This window comes from Caretta caretta, chromosome 2 (genome assembly GCF_965140235.1).
Source record: "Caretta caretta isolate rCarCar2 chromosome 2, rCarCar1.hap1, whole genome shotgun sequence".
Lineage (NCBI taxonomy): Eukaryota > Metazoa > Chordata > Testudines > Cheloniidae > Caretta > Caretta caretta.
This window is the reverse complement of record NC_134207.1, coordinates 1,535,390-1,557,907: the sequence shown is the minus strand read 5'-3', so window position 1 is coordinate 1,557,907 and position 22,518 is coordinate 1,535,390. Positions and strand designations below refer to the sequence as shown.

Below are 22,518 nucleotides of genomic sequence, written 5' to 3'. Positions count from 1 at the left end.
CTGCCCCATGTCACCACGTTACAGCGACTGACAAACCCTGCCCCCCGGAGACGCAGCCAGTGGTGGAGGGGACAGGTCTGTCCTGGGCAGAGCTCACAGCCTGGGGCAGGAGAGGTGGAGCCCGGAGGCTCAGTCCGGGGGGCTGCGTGGCCCCCCTGAAGGGAGAGTGGGACCCTGGGGGCCCGGCCTGCTGAAGGGTTCCTACCAGGGACTGTTCAAAGTTGGGGGGTAGCTGTGCCAGTGGCCAGCCTTGGGAGAATCCGCCCCAGCCGCCCCCCCACACCCCCTTTCCCCAGTGCACAGACGTGGACAGTTGCTTTGAAAACTTTATTGATTCCCCAGGGGGGCCAGGTGACCGCAGGGGAGAGGGGAGCCCCTCCTGGCAGCCACGGCTCAGCAGAAGGGCACTCTGCCCTGCCGAGGGACAGACAGGCCTCGCGTGAAGCTGAGGCTCGCGACGCTGCGCAGAGGCAGACATGGCCCTGTCGGGCCCATGCCAGCTTCGGGGAGCCCCTGCCCAGCTAACACCCAGCTCACGGGCTGGGGAGGGGGCCCAAGGGCCGGCTGGACCCAGGGAGCACGTGGCACTGAGCCGGAAGGGGTGCTGCGCTGTCAGGTGGGGAAGCCAGCTGGCAGCCTGGGAAATAGCCAGCCCCCCGTCCTGCTGCAGTGGGTGAGGTCTGCAGAGGCAGGTCCACAACCCAGTGATCCCCTGCGGATCCCAAGCCAAGACCCATGGGTGCTGGGCCTCACTGGGCAGAGGGGGGTGCAGCAGAGCAGCCTCCTCCTTGGGCCCCCGCCAGCCCAGAAGCCAGGCGCCAGGGCTGTCCCCCTCTTGGGGCACTGATCGGGGGCTCTGGCCAGCACCCCCGGCACCCTGGGGGTGACTCTGGCCCCACACAGCCCTGCACAGCCCCACCAGGTCCCAGGCCTCGCAGCCTATCCGAGTCAGGAGGGAGGGGGGCACAGGCAGGGGGAGGGCCCTGCCCAGCTCCACCATAACAAGGATTCTCCATCGACCTTCCGCCCCGGACACCGGGGTTCACACTCGCTGCTGTCACTGCGGCGCAGGGTTGAGGAGCAGCCGCAGCCCTACAGCCATGTGGTCCGAGCAGCCGGCCAGCTGGGTGATGAAGGAAAACTGCTCCACCTCCTGGGGAAAGCAAGGGGACAGTGGTGTCAGGAGCACAGCAGGCTCCCCGCCCCGAGAATGCGGGGGGGTCCCCTGAGACCACAGATCCCAGCATGCAATGAGTCCAGGTCTGGCTAAGCCAGAGCAGTGCAGGCTGGGACTTGTAGTCTCCATGGGCTGCACCCTCCCCTCAATCAACGCTGAGCACTGACACAGCTCACTACCCCTTCCCAGCCATGGCCCGGCCAGGCTCCTTCCCCCGCTGCAGGGCAGGAAACAGCCCAGAGTGGAGGTCCCACGCAGAGTCACGCAGCACATAGGGTCAGAGCCAGCAGAGATCCCAGGCGTCCTGGCCCCCAGGCTCGGACCCTTCCAGGGAGCCCTGGACCATGCTGACTAGCTCTCTGAATCCCCCGCACCCTGAGCAGCGATTCGGCAAGGCCAGCCCCCTGCAGCCTGGCTCCACGGCACCATACCATGAAAACCCCGGAGCGTGGGAGCTGCTGAGAGCCCCTGAAGGAGCTGACCTAGTGAGTGCAGCTACCAGCCCCAGCCACCTCCCCAGCATGGGCCCCTGTGGCCCTACCAGCCCCCAGCAGCTGGCCCCTGAGCCAGGCAGGCCCCAGAGCTGAACCCCCCTGCCCTGGGCCCAGCATCCCTGGCTGGGAGCTCGCCTGCACCCTTGGGCTTGGGGCCTGCTCTTCGTTCCGTGGGGCCCAGGCCAGGCTGGAGGCTAGGGGCTCCCACGGGGGTACCCCTGTATGGGGAGACTTTGGCAAACCAGTAAAGTGCCTGAAACCACTATGGCTTATTACTAAAAGCAGCCAAGTCAGCAGGCTTAGCTTAACCAAGGCAGGAGGGGAGGGGGGTCTTTGGGTGCCACGGGAAGGGCAGCTTGACCCTGCATCCTTCCTGATAAGAATTGTGTTGAAGTTGCTGATACATGCATCTTAGAAGAGCAGGATGTGCCCCAGGAATGTCTGCTGGGGCCTCAAGGCTGCAAACTCTGGAAAAACCCACACCGATAATCAGAAGGAGCCTCTTGCTTGCCCATGGGAACTGCTGGCTGAACAAGTTTGCTTTAAGGGACATAAAAAGAAAAGGAGGACTTGTGGCACCTTAGAGACTAACCAATTTATTTGAGCATAAGCTTTTGTGAGCTACAGCTCACTTCATCGGATGCATACTGTGGAAAGTGTAGAAGATCTTTTTATATGCACACAAAGCATGAAAAAATACCTCCCCCCACCCCACTCTCCTGCTGGTAATAGCTTATCTAAAGTGATCACTCTCCTTACAATGTGTATGATAATCAAGTTGGGCCATTTCCAGCACAAATCCAGGTTTTCCCCCCCTCCTCCCTCGCCCCCCCACAAACCCACTCTCAAGCCGGGGTCCCTCTGGGCACTCACCGTTGTCAGGCTGATGGGGGCGGGGTGCTCGCGATACAGGATGTAATCGATGCGACGCCCTTCCCAGGGGCTCCCTGCTGCCGAGGGGTCGGGGCAGCCGTCCTGCACGATGGGACACGCCAGGTACTTCCGCCTGCCCTCCTCTTGCTCCAGGGTCCTGCGGGGTGCACGGGGGAGCCGTCAGCAGGGGGCCGAGTGGCAGGGGAGGAGGAGCGTGGCTCTGCGTAGGGGGCTAGTCACACCTGGGCTACAGGGGGCTGCATGGCAAGGGAGGGCCATCCACAGGTTAGCCTTTACCCTGTCCCATTAGTGTCCCATTACCCTGTGTGGGGATGGGGGCAGAGCCTGCCTTGAACTAGGGCTGTAAGCCCCCCGGCCCCCCAGCGCTCCGGAACCCGCAGGTGCAGCCGTTACCTTTTCAGCTTCTCTGGGGTCGACACGGCCTCCTCGTAGATCTCCAGGTAGTTCAGCAGGGTGCCTGCAGGGACGTGAGCAGCAGTAAGAGCCTCCCCTGCTCTGCTGCTCCCCCCACCCCAAAATCTTCCTTCACCCACAGGTACCTCAGCAGAGATCTGGGTGCGGGGAGGGAGCAGGGCTGGGACAGGAGGGGGCTCCGGGTCTGGAGGGGCACGGGCAGAGCTGGGGGGCAGGCCTCGGCTAGCAGGGCCCCTGGACCCCTGACCCCCGACGTCTCACCCGGGGGTTCCAAAGGCTGGGTCCCCCTGTGGGGATCTGGATCTAGATGTTTATCTGCAGCCCCAGATGGGGGCCCGGCTCCGCGGAACTGAGACAGAGAGGGCAGCAAGCTGCACTGGGCACTGGGCCAGCCAGACACGTACCTATGGCCCAGGGCTTGTCCTGCCTGGGCCCCACTCGGCATGGGTCTTGGTACTGCTGGAAGATGATGTGGGTCTGCTCCAACTCATCCCCTGGAAAGATCCGGCAGAGTGAATGGGCACATCTGCACTCCCCCCTCCCCTCCCCTCCCCCTCCTCCAGACTACTCTCCCCCACCCCTCCCACTGCCCCCCCCCCCACTCCTTGTGTGATGAAGCGGGAATTTTCCATAATATTTGTATGATGCCGATGTGTGCCTCAGTTTCCCTCTACACTTTGCTGCTCCTGGAAGAGTGCAGGAGACACAGGTGTGTGTGTGTGTCACTTGCTGTTGGGGTCGGTAATTAACTGCTTGGCGCAAACCCAGATCAACAGAAGGGCCAGGGAGACAACTGAAGTCCCCAGGTCTGAACAGCCAAGACCGCCGAGCAGGAAGCCTGCGTGTGGGACTTGGGACCCGTGCTGGGGGACAGTGTGGTCAGGTGGCTTTGGAGGGACCGAGGCAGAGAGACAGGGAGCCCCAGGAACAGAGTCCATCACGCTGGGCTGGTTCCTGGCTCTGGCTGGGCACGATGGGCCTTTGCCTCTCTGGGCTAGCCCGCAGCCATTCGTTTCTGTGACCAGGGGACTAGTGAAAGAGGGGACTAGTGAAAGGCTGCCAGTGTGGCTTCAAATACCCCAGAGCCTCGCGCCCTGCAGGGCCCGGCCCCCGTGTCCCGCAAGGGGCTGGCGTGGCTGGATTCGCTGCAGGGAGCCCCGGGGCAAGCCAGGGTCGCTGGGGCCCGAGGAGCCAGCCCCTCGGGGTGCGGCACTCCCCAGGGAGGGGTTACAGGCTGGGCACGCCGCGACACCCCCGCCAGGCTGCTGCCCTCCCCTGCCCCCACCCGGGCCAGGCCCCACCTGAGGAGCAGTTGTCGAAGTTGAAGTCCCCGCAAAAGACGTCGAAGGCGATGACGTCCCCTCGCTCCGTGTGGGCGTCCTGGAACAGCTGCACCCAGAAGAGCCCCAGGGTGAGCTGGTCACAGCGGATCTGTGCATCGGCTGTGGGGGACAGAGCTCGATTACAGGGGGGCCAACTTCCTCATGTGTGACACCCGGACACTGCCCCCGCTCCACCACTTTCCCTCGAGGCCCCCCCAGATGGCTCGCTGCTCTCTCCACCACCCTCCCCCTGCCAGCTGAGCAGAGCTCCGGGGGTGGGGGCGGAGTGGGGCAGGGCGGGGGAGGGGAGGGAGAGCTGTGCTCCGGGGGTGGGGGCTGAGTGGGGCAGGGCAGTGGAGGGGAGAGAGAGCCGGGCTCTGGGGATTGGGGGTGTGTGACGCAGCAGGGAGTGGGGCAGATTGACCTGGGGATGTCGCAGGGGAGTTTTACTGGGACTGTCTGCAATGGGGATGGGATAGCAGGGGGTGACTTCACTTGGGGGACGATACCTGAGCCTGTCACCTGAGCCAGGAGGGGGGTGGGGCCAGGTGACACCTTCTGCACAGGAAACTGGACAAAGGCTGGAGGAGGAGCTGGGGGGTGGCTGGGTGAGACGGCTGGAGGGGGTTTCAGTTTGGAGCAGTTTGGGGAAACGGAGGGAGCCCCAAGGCTGGGGTCTAAGCTCCCTGCCCCCAGAGGAACCTGACTGAGGGGTCCTGTTTGTACCTACAAGCTCTGTTTGGACTGTGTTCCTGTTGTCAAAAACTTTCCATTTTACTGGCTGGCTGAGAGTCACGGGGAATCGCAGGAAGTGGGGGTGCAGGGCCCTGACTCCCCCACACTCTGTGACAACTGGTGGCAGAGGTGGGATCTACTGCACCCCATAGACGGCGCTTCCTGCAGTAAGTTACGGGGGAAGCAATAAACGAAGGGGGATTGACAAGGACCAGGTGTGTTGAAGATTCAGAGAGGAGCAGTTTCGGGGGGCAGAGGAGCTATGCTTAACCCTTGGGAGTGTGTGAGACCACCGAGAAGGACTGTTGCAATAATGGGGACCCCCCTGGGGACTGTGGTGAGCAGGCTCAGGGGCGGAGGAGTCTGTGGCTTGACCCTGGGAGAGAGATGGTGACCTGGAGAATCTAGGGCTAGTACACTAGGGGGTCCTCCTGGAAACCGTGGGGAGCTGAGAGCGCACAGGCCTGCGAGTGGCCAGCAGGAAGACGTATGCGAAGCGCCTTAAGGGCGACCTGGTGGAGCTGTGCAGGCAGAGAGGGCTGCGCACTGGGAGGCTCACCAAGGAACAGCTGATTGCCCAGCTGGAGGAGGAGGCTCACTCAGAGGAGCCAATCCCTGCCCCTGAGGGGAGCAGCCCGGCAGACACAAGGCGGGCCCCGCTGCCTGTCCCGGCTGGGAGGGGTCAGACAGCTACCGAGGGCATCCTGAGACCCCTCCTTCCTATGACTAGGGGAGGGGTTGGGGGAAGCCCAGCGAATACCGAGGGGACCGTGACCCCAGCAGCCAGCAGGGGATCCTCCCGGCAGAGCTCCCCATCCCTGGAGCAGAGGCGGCTGGAATGGGAGAGGGAGATGAAACTGAGAGAGCTGGAAGATGGAGAGAAGGAGTGAGAGGACCGTGAAAGGCAGCGTTAGCATGAGCTGGAGCTGGCCAGGCTGAAGAGCAGCGAGGCCCCAGCTGCGGTGAGTGCGGGGGAACCCAAGACTGCAAGGAGCTTTGATAAGTGCTTCCTGGCCCAGCGTAAGGAGGGGGAGGACATAGATAGCTTCCTGACGGCCTTTGAGAATGCCTGCGAGATGCACAGGGTTGACCCTGCAGACAGGCTCCAGTTTCTCACCCCCTTACTGGACCCAAAAGCCGTGGAGGTGTACAGCCGAATGACAGGGGTGGAGGCAGGGGACTATGAACTGTTCAAACAGGCCCTGCTCCGTGAGTTTGGGCTGACCCCCGAGATGTACCGGAGAAGGTTCCGGAGTCAGCGCAAAAAGCCTGAGGTCACCTACCTACAACTGGTCAACCGGATGCAGGGATATGCCCGCAAGTGGGCAGATGGGGCCCGGACGAAGGAGGACCTGCTTGACCTGATTGTACTGGAGCAACTGCATGAACAGTGCCCTTCCGACCTGAGGCTATGGTTGGTGGACAAAAAGCTAGAGAACCCTCAGCACGCAGGGCAGCTGGCCGACAAGTTTGTGAAGAGCTGGTCAAGGGGTGACAGGGAGGAGTCCCAAAAGAACAGGCCCACCATGATGCAGAGAGAGAGTCACCATGGACCTCCCAAAGGAGGAATATGGAGAACCCCCTCCCAAGGGGAACATCCGGCATCAGGACCAACCGACTTGCTCCAGGGGACCAACGGGACATGACCTCTATTACTGTGGCCAAAGAGGCCACATACGGACCCAGTGCCCCAAGCTCAAGGACAGACTGAGCAGACCGAACCCACACAGGGTTAACTGGGTAGGGACCCAGCTGGACGAGGGGCAGACGGCCAAGGCAAGGGGGGCTACCAGTTTACCACCTGCTCAGGAGGGAAGAGTACCCCAGGCCAGCTCCTCTGAAGGGCTGGATGCTACGGACTCAAGGTTCTCGGTTTACAGGGTGGGCGTGGGGCAGTCATTGCAGAATGAGTGCCTCATTTCCCTGGAGGTGGATGGGAGGAGAGTCAATGGATACTGGGATACGGGCGCGGAGGTGACGCTGGCCCGGCCCGAGGTGGTGGCCCCAGATTGGGTGGTGCCCAACACCTACCTGACCCTGATGGGGGTGGGCAGGACCCCATTTAAAGTGCCCATGGCAAGGGTACACCTGAAATGGGGGGCCAAGGAGGGCCCCAAGGATGTGGGGGTACACCACCATTTCCCCACTGAGGTTTTGATGGGGGGGGACCTAGAGGACTGGCCAAGCAAGGCCCAGACCGCCCTGGTTGTGACCCGTAGCCAGAGCCGGCGAGGGGCACTGCTCTCTGACCTCGGGGAGGGTACCGCACCGGAGGCGCAGGACCCTACCCTGGTGGGGAGGGAGGGCCGAGGGGCACGTCTCGGAGAGGCTGAGGCCTCAGACCTGGCCACTGAGGGGGAACTGGGCCTTCCTCAGCCTTCCACATCCCTTCCTCAGCCGCTGAGTTCCAGGCCGAGTTGAGGAAAGATCCCTCCTTGCGGAAGCTCAGGGACCTGGCCGACCGCAGGGTGGGACGGTGCCAGGAGAGGTTCCTGTGGGAGAAGGGGTTCCTGTACCGAGAATGGGCTCCCACAAGGGAAGTGGAGTCCTGTGGGATCAGGAGGCAGCTGGTGGTCCCCCAGAAGTATCGCCGCAAGCTCCTGTCCCTGGCCCATGACATCCCCCTCGCAGGGCACCAGGGAATCCGGCGCACCCGGCAGAGGTTGCTACAGAACTTTTACTGGCCCGGGGTCTTTACCACGGTCCGGCAGTATTGCCGATCCTGTGACCCCTGTCAGAGGGTGGGGAAGGCTCGGGACAAGGGGAAAGCGGCTTTGAAACTTTTGCCCATCATAGAGGAGCCTTTCCAGAAGGTGGCCATGGACATCGTGGGGCCTCTCAGCAAGACGACCCGGTCAGGGAAGAAATACATTCTGGTGGTGGTAGATTTTGCCACCCGCTACCCCGAGGCCGTGCCCTTAGCTTCCATTGAAGCAGACACCGTGGCCGATGCGCTCCTGACCATTTTCAGCCGAGTGGGGTTCCCCAAGGAAGTCTTGACAGACCAAGGCTCCAACTTCATGTCGGCCCTGCTCCGGTGCTTGTGGGAGAAATGTGGGGTCCGGCACGACTGGGCCTCAGCGTAGCACCCCCAGTCCAATGGGCTGGTGGAGAGGTTTAACGGGACACTAAAGATGATGCTGAGAACCTTTATGAACCAGCACCCGCAGGATTGGGACAAGTACTTACCTCACCTGCTGTTCGCGTACAGGGAGGTGCCCCAGGAGTCTACCGGATTTTCGCCTTTCGAGCTGTTATATGGAAGGAGGGTGAGGGGCCCCCTGGACCTGATGAGAGACGAGTGGGAGGGGAAGGCCACTCCCGATGGAGAGTCAGTGGTGGAGTATGTCCTGAGCTTCCGAGAGAGACTGGCTGAACTCATGGGCCTGTCCAGGGAGAATCTGGCCAGAGCCCAGAGGAAGCAGAAGGTCTGGTATGACTGCATGGCACGGGTCCGTGCCTACGCCACCGGGGATCCGGTGATGGTTCTCATCCCCGTGAGAAAGAACAAACTACAGGCTGCCTGGGAGGGCCCTTTCAAGGTTGTCAAGCAACTAAATGACTGGGGGGATAGCTCAGTGGTGTGAGCATTGGCCTGCTAAACCCAGGGTTATGAGCTCAATCCTTGAGGAGGCCATTTAGGGATCTGGGGCAAAAAGAAATTGGGGATTGTTCAATATCTTCATAAATGATCTGGAGGATGGTGTGGATTGCACTCTCAGCAAATTTGCGGATGATACTAAACTGGGAGGAGTGGTAGATACGCTGGAGGGGAGGGATAGGATACAGAAAGACCTAGACAAATTGGAGGATTGGGCCAAAAGAAATCTGATGAGGTTCAATAAGGATAAGTGCAGGGTCCTGCACTTAGGACGGAAGAACCCAATGCACAGCTACAGACTAGGGACCGAATGGCTAGGCAGCAGTTCTGCGGAAAAGGACCTAGGGGTGACAGTGGACGAGAAGCTGGATATGAGTCAGCAGTGTGCCCTTGTTGCCAAGAAGGCCAATGGCATTTTGGGATGTATAAGTAGGGGCATAGCGAGCAGATCGAGGGACGTGATCGTTCCCCTCTGTTCGACATTGGTGAGGCCTCATCTGGAGTACTGTGTCCAGTTTTGGGCCCCACACTTCAAGAAGGATGTGGATAAATTGGAGAGAGTCCCGCGAAGGGCAACAAAAATGATTAGGGGTCTGGAACACATGAGTTATGAGGAGAGGCTGAGGGAGCTGGGATTGTTTAGCCTGCAGAAGAGAAGAATGAGGGGGGATTTGATAGCTGCTTTCAACTACCTGAAAGGGGGTTCCAAAGAGGATGGCTCTAGACTGTTCTCAATGGTAGCAGATGACAGAACGAGGAGTAATGGTCTCAAGTTGCAGTGGGGGAGGTTTAGATTGGATATTAGGAAAAACTTTTTCACTAAGAGGGTGGTGAAACATTGGAATGCGTTACCTAGGGAGGTGGTAGAATCTCCTTCCTTAGAGGTTTTTAAGGTCAGGCTTGACAAAGCCCTGGCTGGGATGATTTAACTGGGAATTGGTCCTGCTTTGAGCAGGGGGTTGGACTAGATGAGCTTCTGGGGTCCCTTCCAACCCTGATATTCAATGTTTCTATGATTGGCTCTCCTTTGAGCAGAGGATTGGACTAGATGATCTTCTGAGGTCCCTTCCAACCCTGATATTCTGTGATTCTATGTGGTGGAGCTGTCTAACCAGGTGTACCATGTGAATATGATGAAGCCATATTATGCCAGGGGGACTGTGGTGTTGGCTGTGTGTGGACATTGGGAGGAGCAGGGAGATGACCCATTAGTAGATCTATTCCCTGGGACCAGAGCTGGTTTCCTCCTGGAAACAATTCCCCTCTCGGATCAGCTAACCCCTGCCCAGCAAGCTGAGGTCAGAGGGGTGCTGCATCCGTACCGACAGCTGTTTTCCAACCAGCCTGGATGCACTAATCTGATTAAAAGAAAAGGAGGACTTGTGGCACCTTAGAGACTAACCAATTTATTTGAGCATAAGCTTTCGTGAGCTAGAGCTCACTGCATCGGATGCATAAAGTGGAAAATACAATGAGGAGATTTATATACACAGACCATGAAAAAATACACATTGTAAGGATGAGCTTAAGATGAGCTATTACCAGCAGGAGAGTGGGGTGGGGCCCCACCCCACTCTCCTGCTGGTAATAGCTCATCTTAAGTGATCACTCTCCTTACAATGTGTATTTTTTCATGGTCTGTGTGTATATAAATCGCCTCACTGTATTTTCCACAGTATGCATCTGATGAAGTGAGCTGTAGCTCACGAAAGCTTATGCTCAAATAAATTGGTTAGTCTCTAAGGTGCCACAAGTACTCCTTTTCTTTTTGCGAATACAGACTAACACGGCTGCTACTCTGAAACTAATCTGACTGTCCACCGGGTGCAGACAGGGTCGCACCCGCCGATAAGATGCTCCCCCTTCTGAGTCACAGGGAAAACTGCTCAGGACCTGGAAAGAGAGGTCCGGGACATGCTGGCTTTGGGGGTGATCCAGCCATCTGCCAGCCCTTGGGCCTCGCCGGTGGTGCTGGTCCCCAAAAAGGACGGGTCGGTCCGGTTCTGTGTGGACTATCGGAAGCTCAATGCCATCACTGTATCTGATGCCTACCCCATGCCCAGGCCAGATGAGCTCCTAGACAAACTGGGAGGAGCTCGGTACCTCACCACCATGGACCTTACAAAGGGCTACTGGCAAGTGCCGCTGGATGCAGATGCCCGGCTGAAATCGGCCTTTATCACCCCTCTGGGGCTCTATGAGTTCCTGACCCTGCCTTTCGGCCTCAAGGGAGCGCCGGCCACCTTCCAGCGCCTAATGGACCAGCTCCTGAGGGGGATGGAGAGTTTTGCCGTGGCGTATATTGATGACATCTGTGTCTTTAGCCAGACCCGGGAGGACCATGTGTGCCAGGTTAGACAAGTGCTGGACCGACTCCAGGGGGCTGGGCTGACTGTAAAAGCGGAGAAGTGCAAGGTGGGGATGGCTGAAGTATCTTACCTGGGCCATCGGGTGGGGAGCAGCCGCCTAAAGCTGGAACCAGCTAAGGTGGAGGTGATCCGAGACTGGCCCGCTCCCCACACCAAAAAGCAGGTCCAAGCCTTTATTGGGATGGCAGGATACTACCGAAGGTTTGTGCCCCACTTTAGCACCATAGCCACCCCCATCACTGAGCTATGCAAGAAGGGGAAGCCAGACAAGGTGGTCTGGACCGAGCAGTGCCAGGAGGCTTTCCGGGCGCTGAAGGAGGCTCTGGTCAGTGGCCCAGTCCTGGCAAACCCAGACTTTGACAAGCCCTTTGTGGTGTTCACCAACGCCTCCGACACGGGACTGGGGGCTGTGTTAATGCAGGAGGATGAAAAGGGGGAGAGACACCCCATCGTGTACCTGAGCAAGAAGCTGCTACCCCGGGAGCAACACTACGCGGCCATCGAGAAGGAGTGCCTGGCCATGGTGTGGGCCCTCAAGAAACTAGAGCCCTATCTCTTCGGGCGACACTTCACCGTCTACACCGACCACTCTCCCCTGACCTGGCTGCACCAGATGAAAGGAGCCAACGCCAAACTCCTGAGATGGAGCCTGCTCCTGCAGGATTACGACATGGACGTGGTCCACGTGAAGGGAAGTGCCAACCTGATAGCGGATGCGTTGTCCTGGAGAGGGGGCCCCGAACTTCCCCAGGTCACTGGTCACTGTGACCCCGCTCAGTTCAGTCTCGAAAGGGGGAGAGATGTGACGCAGCAGGGATGGGAGAGTGTTGACCTGGGGATGTCGCAGGGGAGTTTTACTGGGACTGTCTGCAATGGGGATGGGGTAGCAGGGGGTGACTTCACTTGAGGGATGATACCTGAGCCAGGAGGGGGGATGGGGCCAGGTGACACCTTCTGCCCGGGAAATTGGACAAAGGCTGGAGGAGGAGCTGGGGGGTGGCTGGCTGAGACGGCTGGAGGGGGTTTCAGTTTGGATCAGTCTAGGGAAACAGAGGTAGTCCCAGGGCTGGGGTCTAAGCTCTGCCCCCCAGAGGGACCTGACTGAGGGGTCCTGTTTGTACCTACAAGCTCTGTTTGGACTGTGTTCCTGTCGTCTAATAAACCTTCTGCTCTACTGGCTGGCTGAGAGTCACGGGGAATTCCAGGAAGTGGGGGTGCAGGGCCCTGACTCCTCCAACCTCTGTGACGGGGGGAGTGGGGCAGGGGAGGGGAGAGGAGGGGAGGGAGAGCAGTGCTCCGGAGGTGGGGGCTGAGTGGGGCAGTGGGGGGAGGGGAGGGAGAGCCGTGCTCCGGGGGTGGGGGCTGAGTGGGGCAGTGGGGGGAGGGGAGGGGGAGCCGCGCTCGGGGCAGGACAGCGGACCCTCCGGAGCCATTGCTGAGTGCTCAGGGCTCCTCCAGGCCCCAGGTGCTCTTCCCGCCCCCTGGTAACTGGACTTTTAGTGTCCGGGCAGCACTGCTGACCGGCACCACCAGGTTCCCTTTTAGACTGGACTTTCCAGTTAAAACCCAGACACCTGGCAACCTTACTCTGTTACCGGCTGCACCCCACATCCAATCCCTGCGGGGCTCCCCACCAGGGATCGCACAGCCACGGAGCCAGGGGCCCCAGGGCCGGAAGCAAGTGCCCCCCACCACACGGGGTCCCCTGCCCTGCCACTGCAGACTGTGGGGCAGAGGAGACTTGGCCCTTGGCTGGAGGGTCGGCACTGGACCTCAGCCCAGTCCAGGGGACAGGTGTCCCCTCCTCGCTCGCGGGGCCCTGTGGGGCGGGGCTGGGGAGGCAGGCAGAGGGAGCCGGGGCCCAGGTGCCAATGCAGCCCCAGCACCAAGCCCGCTCCAGGAGCCGTGGCAGGGTCAGCGGCTGGGCTGCTCCCAGGAGTAGAACGGGGAAGGGGGGCATCTGGACGAGCTGTTCTCCCTCCCCAGCCCCGGTGGGCAAGAGTGCCCCCTCCCAACACTCACCGGCTGGAGCGTGCAGGTGGGTGCAGTTCAGGTAGCCCACTATCCTCTGCCCTTGGGCTTCCCCCAGCTGCACCTAGCAGGTGCACATGGAAACGTTGCCAGTTACAAGCTGGAAGGCCACTGACGGGGCCGGGGCCCCACACAGCACCGGCCCCATCATGGGGAGGGGTGGGGGTGCAGGCGTTTGGCCAGGGCGACGGTCAGAGCCGTGGGGAAGGAGGGTCAGTTTCAGCCGTCAGTGCAGGGCATGGCTGGGAGCTGGGAGGAGATGACCCCCACATGGTTCATGGGCCCACGTGTCCGTCACCCCACGGGTGCCCTGGATTCAGCCCTTATTGTCTGGCTGGGGTCCCAGCAGGTTGTGGGGTGGCAGCCCGGCTCCCAGGGGTACATCTAGACAGCCTGCAGCGGTGAGCCCCCAGCGCAGGGCCGGCTCGCCCCCGGTGTCAGAGCCCGAGCTCCAGCCCCAGCCATGTCCACACGGCTGGTTGTGAGCACTCGCACGAGCCCTGCTAGCCCCACTCTGCCCCGCCGGGAGGCTGCTGCAGGGCCGGGCGACACACCCTGGGTGACTTCCCAGCGCTGGGAGGAGGCAAAGCCCTGGACAGACAGAGCAGTTTCCATCCCATGCTGGGGTCACTGCTGGGGCAGGCGTTTCCAGGCCTGGCTAAGGGGCAGCGAGTGGCTGGGGCAGCAGCGGGGTCGGGTGCCCAGTGGCCTGTTGTCAGAGGCTGAGCCCCCTGCAGCCAACCTGCTGGCTCCCAGCCCCACTGCCAAGGGCTCTCACTGCTCTCCCGGCAGGGCTGTCCCCGAAGCGCCTGCTCCCCCCAGGCCCTGTCCCTGCCTGGGCTGCAGACACCCACTCCCCGGCCAGGGCTCCCGGAGCTGTTAACCCGTCAAGATGGGGCTAGGCTGATGGTGTGGGGCATCGTCCCTCCTCTGCCCGTGGGGTGCAGGGGGCCCCAGGGTAACCAATCCCCTGCACGCAGGGGGCTCAGACTCAGGGCCTCCCCACAGCTGGGAGGCCGGGAAACACGGGGAAAAGGGAGAGGGCTCAGGGTCACTTGGGGAGTCCAGGGCAGACCCGGGAGGAGACCCCAGGAGTCCTGACTTCCAGTCCCCTGCTGTAACCCGCTCCGCCACCCAGGCCCACCTCTGCCCACGCAGGCCCAGCGCCTCTGCAGGGAGCGGTGGCTCGTACGCGGATGCAGCATTGCCCTGAGCAGGGCCGGGAGGGAATGCCCCACGCCGCCCTGCAGCGACCCCGTCAGGCTGGCCGGGGAGAGGCCACGCCAGGCCCAGGAGGGTAGAGGGCCCTGGGCTCCCCGCAGCTGGGGCAGCTCCTCACCTGCACGGAGAGCAGCCCCTTGGCGGACAGCGCGTCCTCGCCAGTGCCGTTGGGGTAGCAGTGGTACTGGGCGGCCAGCACGGGGTAGCGGCTGGCCAGGAAGAGCCCGCTGTTGAAGACCTTGAGAGTACAACACCCAGGCAGCCCGCAGGTGCCCACGTCGTACACGATGTGCTCGTAGAAGGGGCTCAGCAGCTGGCACAGGCGGGCGCCCGCTCGCTGGTCGAACACCTCCTGCAGGCAAAGGAAGTCCACGTCCGGCGGGAAGGGCGCCGAGATCTCCCCAGGCCCAGCCCCTCCCTCCCCGTTGGGGATCTCGACCGCCACGCTGGCGTCAGGGCAGCGGGCACTGCTCCCCGACCGCCGTGGGCTGGACATGGTGGTCCCGTACTTGGTGGGCAGCAGGAACTGGCTGCTCCTGGGGCTGGCACTGGCCTCCCCCTGCGTGAGGCGCTGGCCGATGCAGGCCACGCGCTGCTTCATCTGTCCCAGGTTGCTGAACTTGGCCAGGCCGTCGGGCAGGAGGCATACGTTGGCGCTGACGAAGCTGAAGGCCTTGCCCGTGCCCGGCAGCTCCCACAGCTCTGGGTGGCGCGAGGGCACGGTGTGTTTGTAGGCGAAGGGCCTGCGGGCAGCCTGCAGCGGGAGCCACAGCAGCAGGCCCAGGAGGGCGACTGGCATGGAGAGGAGGAGAAGCAGCAGCAGCAAGGGGCCGGTGACCACTGCCCGCAGGGGGGAGCAGGGGCAGGGCCGGCACCAGTTCTGCTGCTGCTCCGCCGTGGTCTCTCTGAGGTCGAGGAGGCAGTCAGTGGCCCAGTAGCTGGGGAAGAGCAGGTACTGTCCCAGGCTGTACAGGCCGCTCAGGAACCGGTTCGCGAACGGAGACTCCCGCAGGACCATGCTGCACGGCACCAGGGGCCGGGGAGCCCGGGCGTTACTGCTCTATCTGCTTCCCGGGGGCTCCGGTCACACCTCGCCACGCCCCGGGGGTCCCAATGCCCGGCCCGGGGGTCCTGCAGGGCGGGAGTAGCGGGTGATCCCGGCCGGCTTCGCGTCCCGGGAGGTGCTGAAGGGAGAGAACGGGCTGAAGTCAGCACTGCCTGGCGGGTGCCAGGCATCACCGGGGACAGGCGGTGTACAGGGGGTCAGCCCCACGCCCCTGGGTGAGTGGTTTGGACATTGGCATCTGACCCTGCTGGTTACCTGGGACAGTTCTTGCCAGGCTGGGCGGGCTGATGACCCCAGACACCCCCTGGTGGGTTCACAGACCAGCCGGCCAGAGCTGCCTCCTCTGAATGGGGGTTTGCAGCAGCTCCCCCAGGAGCAGAGGCCGGCAGCACAGGGCCTCGGTCCCGCCAGGACAGAGCCTGGAAATGGGGCCCAAGACACCCCCACCCCTGGACGGAGCCTGCAGACGGGGCTTGGGACGACCCCCTCCCTGGACAGAGCCTGTGGACAAGCTGCAGGGAGGGACTGGTGGGGATTCGGAGCGGACCAGGACCCAGGCACAGAGGAACATTACATGCTGTGTGTGCTAGGCTCCCTGGTGTCGCCCACAGACCTCCACTAGTGGGGACAGAGACCCCTTAGAGAGAGAACATAGGAACGGCCAGGCTGTCAGAGCAAAGGTCCATCCAGCCCAGTCTCCTGTCTGCCAACAGTGGCCAGTGCCAGGGGCCCCAGAGGGAATGAACAGAAAAGGGAATCACCAAGTGATCCATCCCCTGTCGCCCATTCCCAGCTTCTGGCAAGCAGAGGCTAGGGATACCATCCCTGCCCATCCTGGCTAATAGCCTTTGATGGACCTATCCTCCATGAATCTATCTAGCTCCCTATTGAACCCCATTATAGTACTGGCCTTCACAACACCCTCTGGCAAGGCAGGTTAACAGTGCGTTGCGTGGAAAAAATACTTTCTTGTGTTTGTTTTAAAGCTGCTGCCTGTTAATTTCATTTGGTGGCCCCTTGTTCTTGTATTATGAGAAGGAGTAAATAACACTTCCTTATTCACTTTCCCTACACCACTCTTGATTTTATAGACCTTGATCATATCCCCCCTTAGTCGCCTCTTTTCCAAGCTAAAAAGTCCCAATCTTATTAATCTCGCCTCAGACGGAAACCGTTCTATACCTCTCATCATTTTTGTTGCCCTTCTCTGTCCCTTTTCCAATTCCAATATATCTTTTTTGAGAAGGGGCGACCCCATCTGCACACAGTATTCAAGGTGTGGGCGTACCATGGATTTATATACAGGCAACATGATATTTTCTGTCTTATTCTCGATCCCTTTCCCAACGATTCCCAACATTCTATTCACTTTTTTGGCTGCCGCTGCCCATTGAGCGGATGTTTTCAGAGAACTCTCCACAATGACTCCGAGATCTTTCTTGAGTGGTAACAGCTAATTTAGACCCCATCATTGTATAGGTATAGTTAGGATTATATGTTTTCCAATGTGCATTTATCAACACTGAATTTCATCTGCCATTTTGTTGCCCAGTCACCCAGTTTTGTGAGATCCTTTTGTAGCTCTTCGCAGTCTGCCTGGGACTTAACTATCTTGAGTAGTTTTGTATCATCTTCAAATTTTGCCACCTCACTGTTTACCCCTTTTCCCAGATCATTTATGAATATGTTAAATAGGACTGGGCCCAGTACAGCCCCTTGGGGGACACCACTATTTACCTCTCTCAATTCTCAAAACGGACATTTATTCCAACCCTTTGTTTCATACTTTTTTAACCAGTTACCAATCCATGAGAGGACCTTCCCTCTTATCCCATGACAGTTTACTTTGCTTAGGAGCCTTTGGTGAGGGACCTTGTCAAAGGCTTTCCCTATACCGGAAACCTACTGACCGCTATACTTACCTACATGCCTCCAGCTTTCATCCAGACCTCACCACACGATCCTTTCTCTACAGCCAAGCTCTACGATACAACTGCATTTGCTCCAACCCTTCAGAAAGAGACAAACGCCTACAAGATCTCTATCAAGCATTCTTACAACTACAATACCCACCTGCTGAAGTGAAGAAACAGATTGACAGAGCCAGAAGAGTACCCAGAAGTCACCTACTACAGGACAGGCCCAACAAAGAAAATAACAGAACGCCACTAGCCGTCACCTTCAGCCCCCAACTAAAACCTCTCCAACGCATCATCAAGGATCTACAACCTATCCTGAAGGACGATCCATCACTCTCACAGAACTTGGGACACGGGCCAGTCCTCGCTTACAGACAGCCCCCAACCTGAAGCAAATACTCACCAGCAACCACACAACAAAAACACCAACCCAGGAACCAATCCCTGCAACAAAACCTGTTGCCAACTGTGCCCACATATCTATTCAGGGGACACCATCACAGGGCCTAATCACATCAGCCACACTATCAGAGGCTCGTTCACCTGCACATCCACCAATGTGATCTATGCCATCATGGGCCAGCAATGCCCCTCTGCCATGTACATTGGCCAAACTGGACAGTCTCTACGTAAAAGAATAAATGGACCCAAATCAGACGTCAAGAATTATAACATTCATAAACCAGTGGGAGAACACTTCAATCTCAATTTTCCTCCAGGGCAGATTGGAAGGTCCTGGAGGTTTTTCGCCTTCCTCTGTAGCATGGGGCACGGGTCACTTGCTGGAGGATTCTCTGCTCCTTGAGGTCTTCAAACTACAATTTGAGGACTTCAATAGCACAGATATAGGTGTGAGGTCTTTTTTAGGAGTGGTGGGTGAAATTCTGTGGCCTGCATTGTGCAGGAGGTCAGACTAGATGATCATAATGGTCCCTTCTGGCCTAAATATCTATGAATCTATGAATCTATGAATCTCTCTGGTCACTCGATTACAGACCTAAAAGTGGGAATTCTTCAACAAAAAAACTTCACAAACAGACTCCAACGAGAGACTGTTGAATTGGAATTAATTTGTAAACTGGATACAATTAACTTAGGCTTGAATAGAGACTGGGAGTGGATGGGTCATTACACAAAGTAAAACTATTTCCCCATGCTTATTCCCCCCTGCTCCCGCACTGTTCCTGACATGTTCTTGTCAACTGCTGGAAATGGCCCACCTTGATTATCACTACAAAAGGTTTTTTTTGTTCCCCCCTGCCCCCTGCTGGTAATAGCTCACCTTACCTGATCACTCTCGTTACAGTGTGTATGGTAACACCCATTGTTTCATGTTCTCTGTGTATATAAATCTCCTCACTGTATTTTCCACAGTGTGCATCCGATGAAGTGAGCTGTAGCCCACGAAAGCTTATGCTCAAATAAATTGGTTAGTCTCTAAGGTGCCACAAGTCCTCCTTTTCTTTTTGTGGATATAGACTAACACGGCTGCTACTCTGAGACCTGAAAATCTAAGTACATTATATCCACTGGATCGCCTTTGTCCACATGCTTGTTGACTCCCTCAAAGAATTCTAGTAGATTGGGGAGGCAGGATTTCCCTTTACTAAAACCATGTTGACTATTTCCCTACAAATTATGTTCAACTATGTGTCTGACAGTTTTGTTCTTTATGATAGTTTCAACCAATTTGCCCAGTGCTGAAGTCAGGCTCACCGGCCTGTAGTTGCCAGGGTCACCTCTGGGGCCCTTTTTAAACATTGGTGTCACCTTAGCTATCTCCAGTCATTTGGTGCAGAAGCGGATTTTAAGGGCAGGTTACAGATGACAGTTAGTAGTTCTGCAATTTCACATTTCACAAGCTCACACTGAGCGATAAAATGAGTCTGCTCGTCTACGGTCAGCTTTTAGCTCATTCTGTAGAGGCTCATGCACTAAGCTCCCGAGGCCCCAGATTCGATCCAGCCCGCCGACAACCGGGGTCTGTCAGCATTACCCCAGTGCACCAGCCCGTCTGGCCTCAGGGACAGTTTGCGTCTCCCTCCCCCATGCCCGGTCCCATGCCCCTGCCTGGGCTCTCCTGCCAGCCTGGCTTCCTGAGTCCTTCCCTGCCCCACCCTCAGTCCAACTTGGCCCCCGCCCCTCTCCTTGCCTACCCTTGGCCCCACTCCATCACCCTCACCTGCTCACCCTGCTTCCTGAGCCACCTGCCCCTGATCCAGCCCCCGCTCGCCCTCCTCTCCCCGGCAACACGGGGGCCCTGCTAACCTGTCCCTGTCAGTGTAACTCAGTGGTTGCCCCTCCACATTGTCATTTCAGGGGGCCACCGAGTTGCAGGCATCATGCAGGCAGCAGGGAGCCAGGACTCCTGGGTTCTTTCTCCAGCCCTGGGAGGAGAGTGGGGTCCAGTGGTTAGAGCAGGGGGCTGGGAGTCAGGACTCCTGGGTTCTCTCTCCAGCTTTGGGAGGGGATGAGGTTCAGTGGTTAGAGCAGGAGACTGGGAGCCAGGACTCCTGGGTTCTCTCTCCAGCCCTGGGAGGGGAGTGGGGTCCAGTGGTGTGACGCAGCAGGAAGAGGGGAGTGTTGACCTGGGAATGTGGCAGGGGAGTTTCACTGGGGATGCGAGACCTGAGAGCCTGTCACCTGAGCCGGGAGGGGGAGGTAACACCTCTGCCCGGGAAACTGGACAAAAGCTGCAGGAGAGAGCCTGCTGGGTGTGTGTGTGTTTGGTTTCAGTTTTGTGCTGGGTGTGGAAAGCAGGAAACCCCAAGGCTGGGGTCTAAGCTCCCTACTCCCCCAGAAGGACTTGACTGAGGGGTCCTGGTTGTACCCACAAGCTCTGTTTTAGACTGTGTTCCTACTGTCCAATAAACCTTCCGTTTTACTGGCTGGCTGAGAGTCTCGGTGAATCCCAGGAAGAGGGGTGCAGGGCCTGAACTCTCCCACACTCCATGACAAGTGGTTAGAGCAGGGGGCTGGGAGCCAGGACTCCTGGGTTCTCTCTCCAGCCCTGGGAGGGGAGTGGGATCTAGTGGTTAGAGCGGGGGGCTGGGATCCAGGACTCCTGGCTTCTCTCTCCAGCCCTGGGAGGGGAGTGGGGTCTAGTGGGTAGAGCAGGGGGGCTGGGATCCAGGACTTCTGGGTTCTCTCCCTGGTCCTGGGAGAGGAGTGGGATCTAGTGGTTACGGGGGGGCCGGGACGCCTGGGTTCCAGCGCCGTGTGACCTTGGGGTGTCCTTGCCCCCCTCCCGGTACAGATGCCCTGGGCACTGACCTGGCGCCTCCCCATTGGCCGCCGTCAGAAGCAGCCACCTGCCACCTGGCCGGTCCGAGAAACCCCCCCAGGCAGCTGCCGGCCCCGCCCCGGAGCCCACCGGCCCGAGAGCGGCTGGGGAGCGAGCCGGGCTGAAAGCGAAAGCAGCCCTACCTGGCCGGAGCCCCCGCCCCGAGCGCTTAAAGGAGCCGCAGCCTGGGGGACCCAGGAGGTCCCGTCCGTGCCCCCCCGCCCCGGCACAGCATGACCCCGCCCGGGCCCCCCAGCACCGCGCAGGAGCCTCTCCGTGCCCCCTCCCGGCAACAAGCCCCTGGCCAGGGCTGTCTCTTACCCCGCAGTCGCACACTCGTTGTGCCGGGCGCCGCCCGGGGGGCAGGACTGGGCGGGGGGCGCAGCCCGGACCTCGGCAGGGGCAGTCCCAGGGCTCTGAGCTTTTCCTTCTGTGCGCTCCCTAACCCTCTCGCGTCATTGCCCAGATGGGGAAACTGAGGCAGGGGTGGGGGTGGACTCAGACACACAGCGAGCCTGCGCAGAGCCCGGATTAGCGCCCAGGAGCGCCGTGCTCTCAGCCAGTCCGCCGGGCCCCTGCCTGGGGGTCCCTGCGGGGCCGGGGCGGTGGGGGGCTGTGTGGCGATGCTGGGACCGCAGACCGGGCTGCGACCTGGAAGGTGTTTAAAGCCTGGCACGATCGCCGGGCGGCTGGTCCGGGCTGAGCCGGGTGTGCGGGCGCCCGGTTCCCCCGGCCCGTTAGCCCTGGGGGGCGGGGGGGGGGGATTGAAGTCAGGGGCTGGGGAATGTCCCTCAGCAGCCGGGCTGGTCTGTGTGCAGCGCGGAGCCGGGACGGGTCCCCCCTCTGCCCCACACACCTCCCACAGCCACCGCCCCTGGCCGGTTCTCCCCCCGGGAGAGGAGCGGGGCCGGGCAGTCCCCCGCCCCAGCTCCTGCCCCCCGCAGTCCCCTCCAGCCCCCCTCCCCAGCAGCCCCCCTCCCCGGCTTCCCTGTACAGACCCGGGCAATGCCCGGGGCAGCGCAGGTCACTGGAGGCCCCCGAGGGAAGCTAATGGGGCAAGTGAAACCATCCAGCTGTACCTGGCCTCTGCTTGCCCCCGGATGGGGGGACTCCTGCCTCCCGCTGCCGAACGAGCCCCTCCCCAGCCGCAGACACCCCGGCTGTTAGCCCTGGGGGGAGGGGGCTGGGACGGGGGGGCAGGGGAGCGGAGGAGCTGCAGCGCTCTGGGGCGGTGAGGGTGTCAGAGTGGGGAGGGGACGGCCCACTGGCTGGGGTCACGCCCTGGCCCTTGGGGGTGGCCTGCGCGGTAATTTGCGATGAAGGTTTCTGTGCGTGGGGGGACCGCCCACTTCCTTCCTTCTCCAGGCCCAGCCCATCACACCCCCGGGGGCTCCTTGCGGCCCAGAGTCTCCCATAAACTCCCTGCGCACCCCCTTCCCAGCCCCTCCATTCCAGGGACTCCCTGCAACCTCCCCCTGCCAGGGTCTCTGGGTGCCCCCCATTTGCTGGGCTCTGGGTGTCCCCACTCATCCCCCAGCTGCCCTGCAGGCAGTCACACCCTCGCCTCCTTGGCCCAGGGTTCTGGGCTGGCTGTGGGAGCGCGGGGGGAGGAGGCAGGTGGAAGGAAGGGGCAGGGAGTGGGGGGGCATGTCCCCCTTTGCTGGCGGCAGGGCCCGATTCGGCCTCCGTGCAGCCTGACTAACGCTTTGCAGCATCGTGGGCTAGCAGCAGGGCAGGAAGGAAACTGGCCGAGGGGAGCCTCCGCCACCAGAGGAAATCACATCTGAGCCTGCCTAGCAAGCACCTTCCTGTGCTCCACCTCTGAGCCCCTGGGGCAGGAGCTGCCTCTGCCCCCCTCCTCCCCGCACTGTCTGTTTCACAGGGAGAAGCTAGCACAGCCCTACCAGTGAGAAGGATGGGGCAGGCCTGGAAACCCCTCTGGAATCTGAAGGTACTGGAGGGCTCCCATCATGCCAGAGAAGGGCCAGCAGT

The 22,518-nt window shown here is 60.2% G+C and overlaps 1 protein-coding gene across 5 annotated transcripts; it reads right to left on the bottom strand.

Annotated features, from left to right (window-relative positions):
• Positions 1-313: 313 nt before the first annotated feature.
• On the bottom strand, positions 314-21,935 carry LOC125630879 (sphingomyelin phosphodiesterase 5). 5 transcript variants are annotated; one of them, XM_048837077.2, is made up of 8 exons: positions 21,606-21,932; positions 14,377-15,442; positions 13,029-13,101; positions 4,281-4,421; positions 3,384-3,473; positions 2,959-3,022; positions 2,545-2,701; positions 314-1,153 (listed from the first exon to the last, which is right to left on the bottom strand). In XM_048837077.2, the coding sequence occupies exons 2-8, from the start codon at positions 15,274-15,276 to the stop codon at positions 1,058-1,060; spliced, it is 1,521 nt and encodes a 506-aa protein (XP_048693034.2). In that variant the 5' UTR covers positions 15,277-15,442; positions 21,606-21,932; the 3' UTR covers positions 314-1,057. The 5 variants fall into 5 exon arrangements, with proteins under 5 accessions (XP_048693034.2, XP_048693036.2, XP_048693035.2 ...); XM_048837079.2 differs by lacking the exon at positions 21,606-21,932 and adding an exon at positions 20,848-21,359; XM_048837078.2 differs by lacking the exon at positions 21,606-21,932 and adding an exon at positions 20,517-20,675.
• Positions 21,936-22,518: the final 583 nt, after the last annotated feature.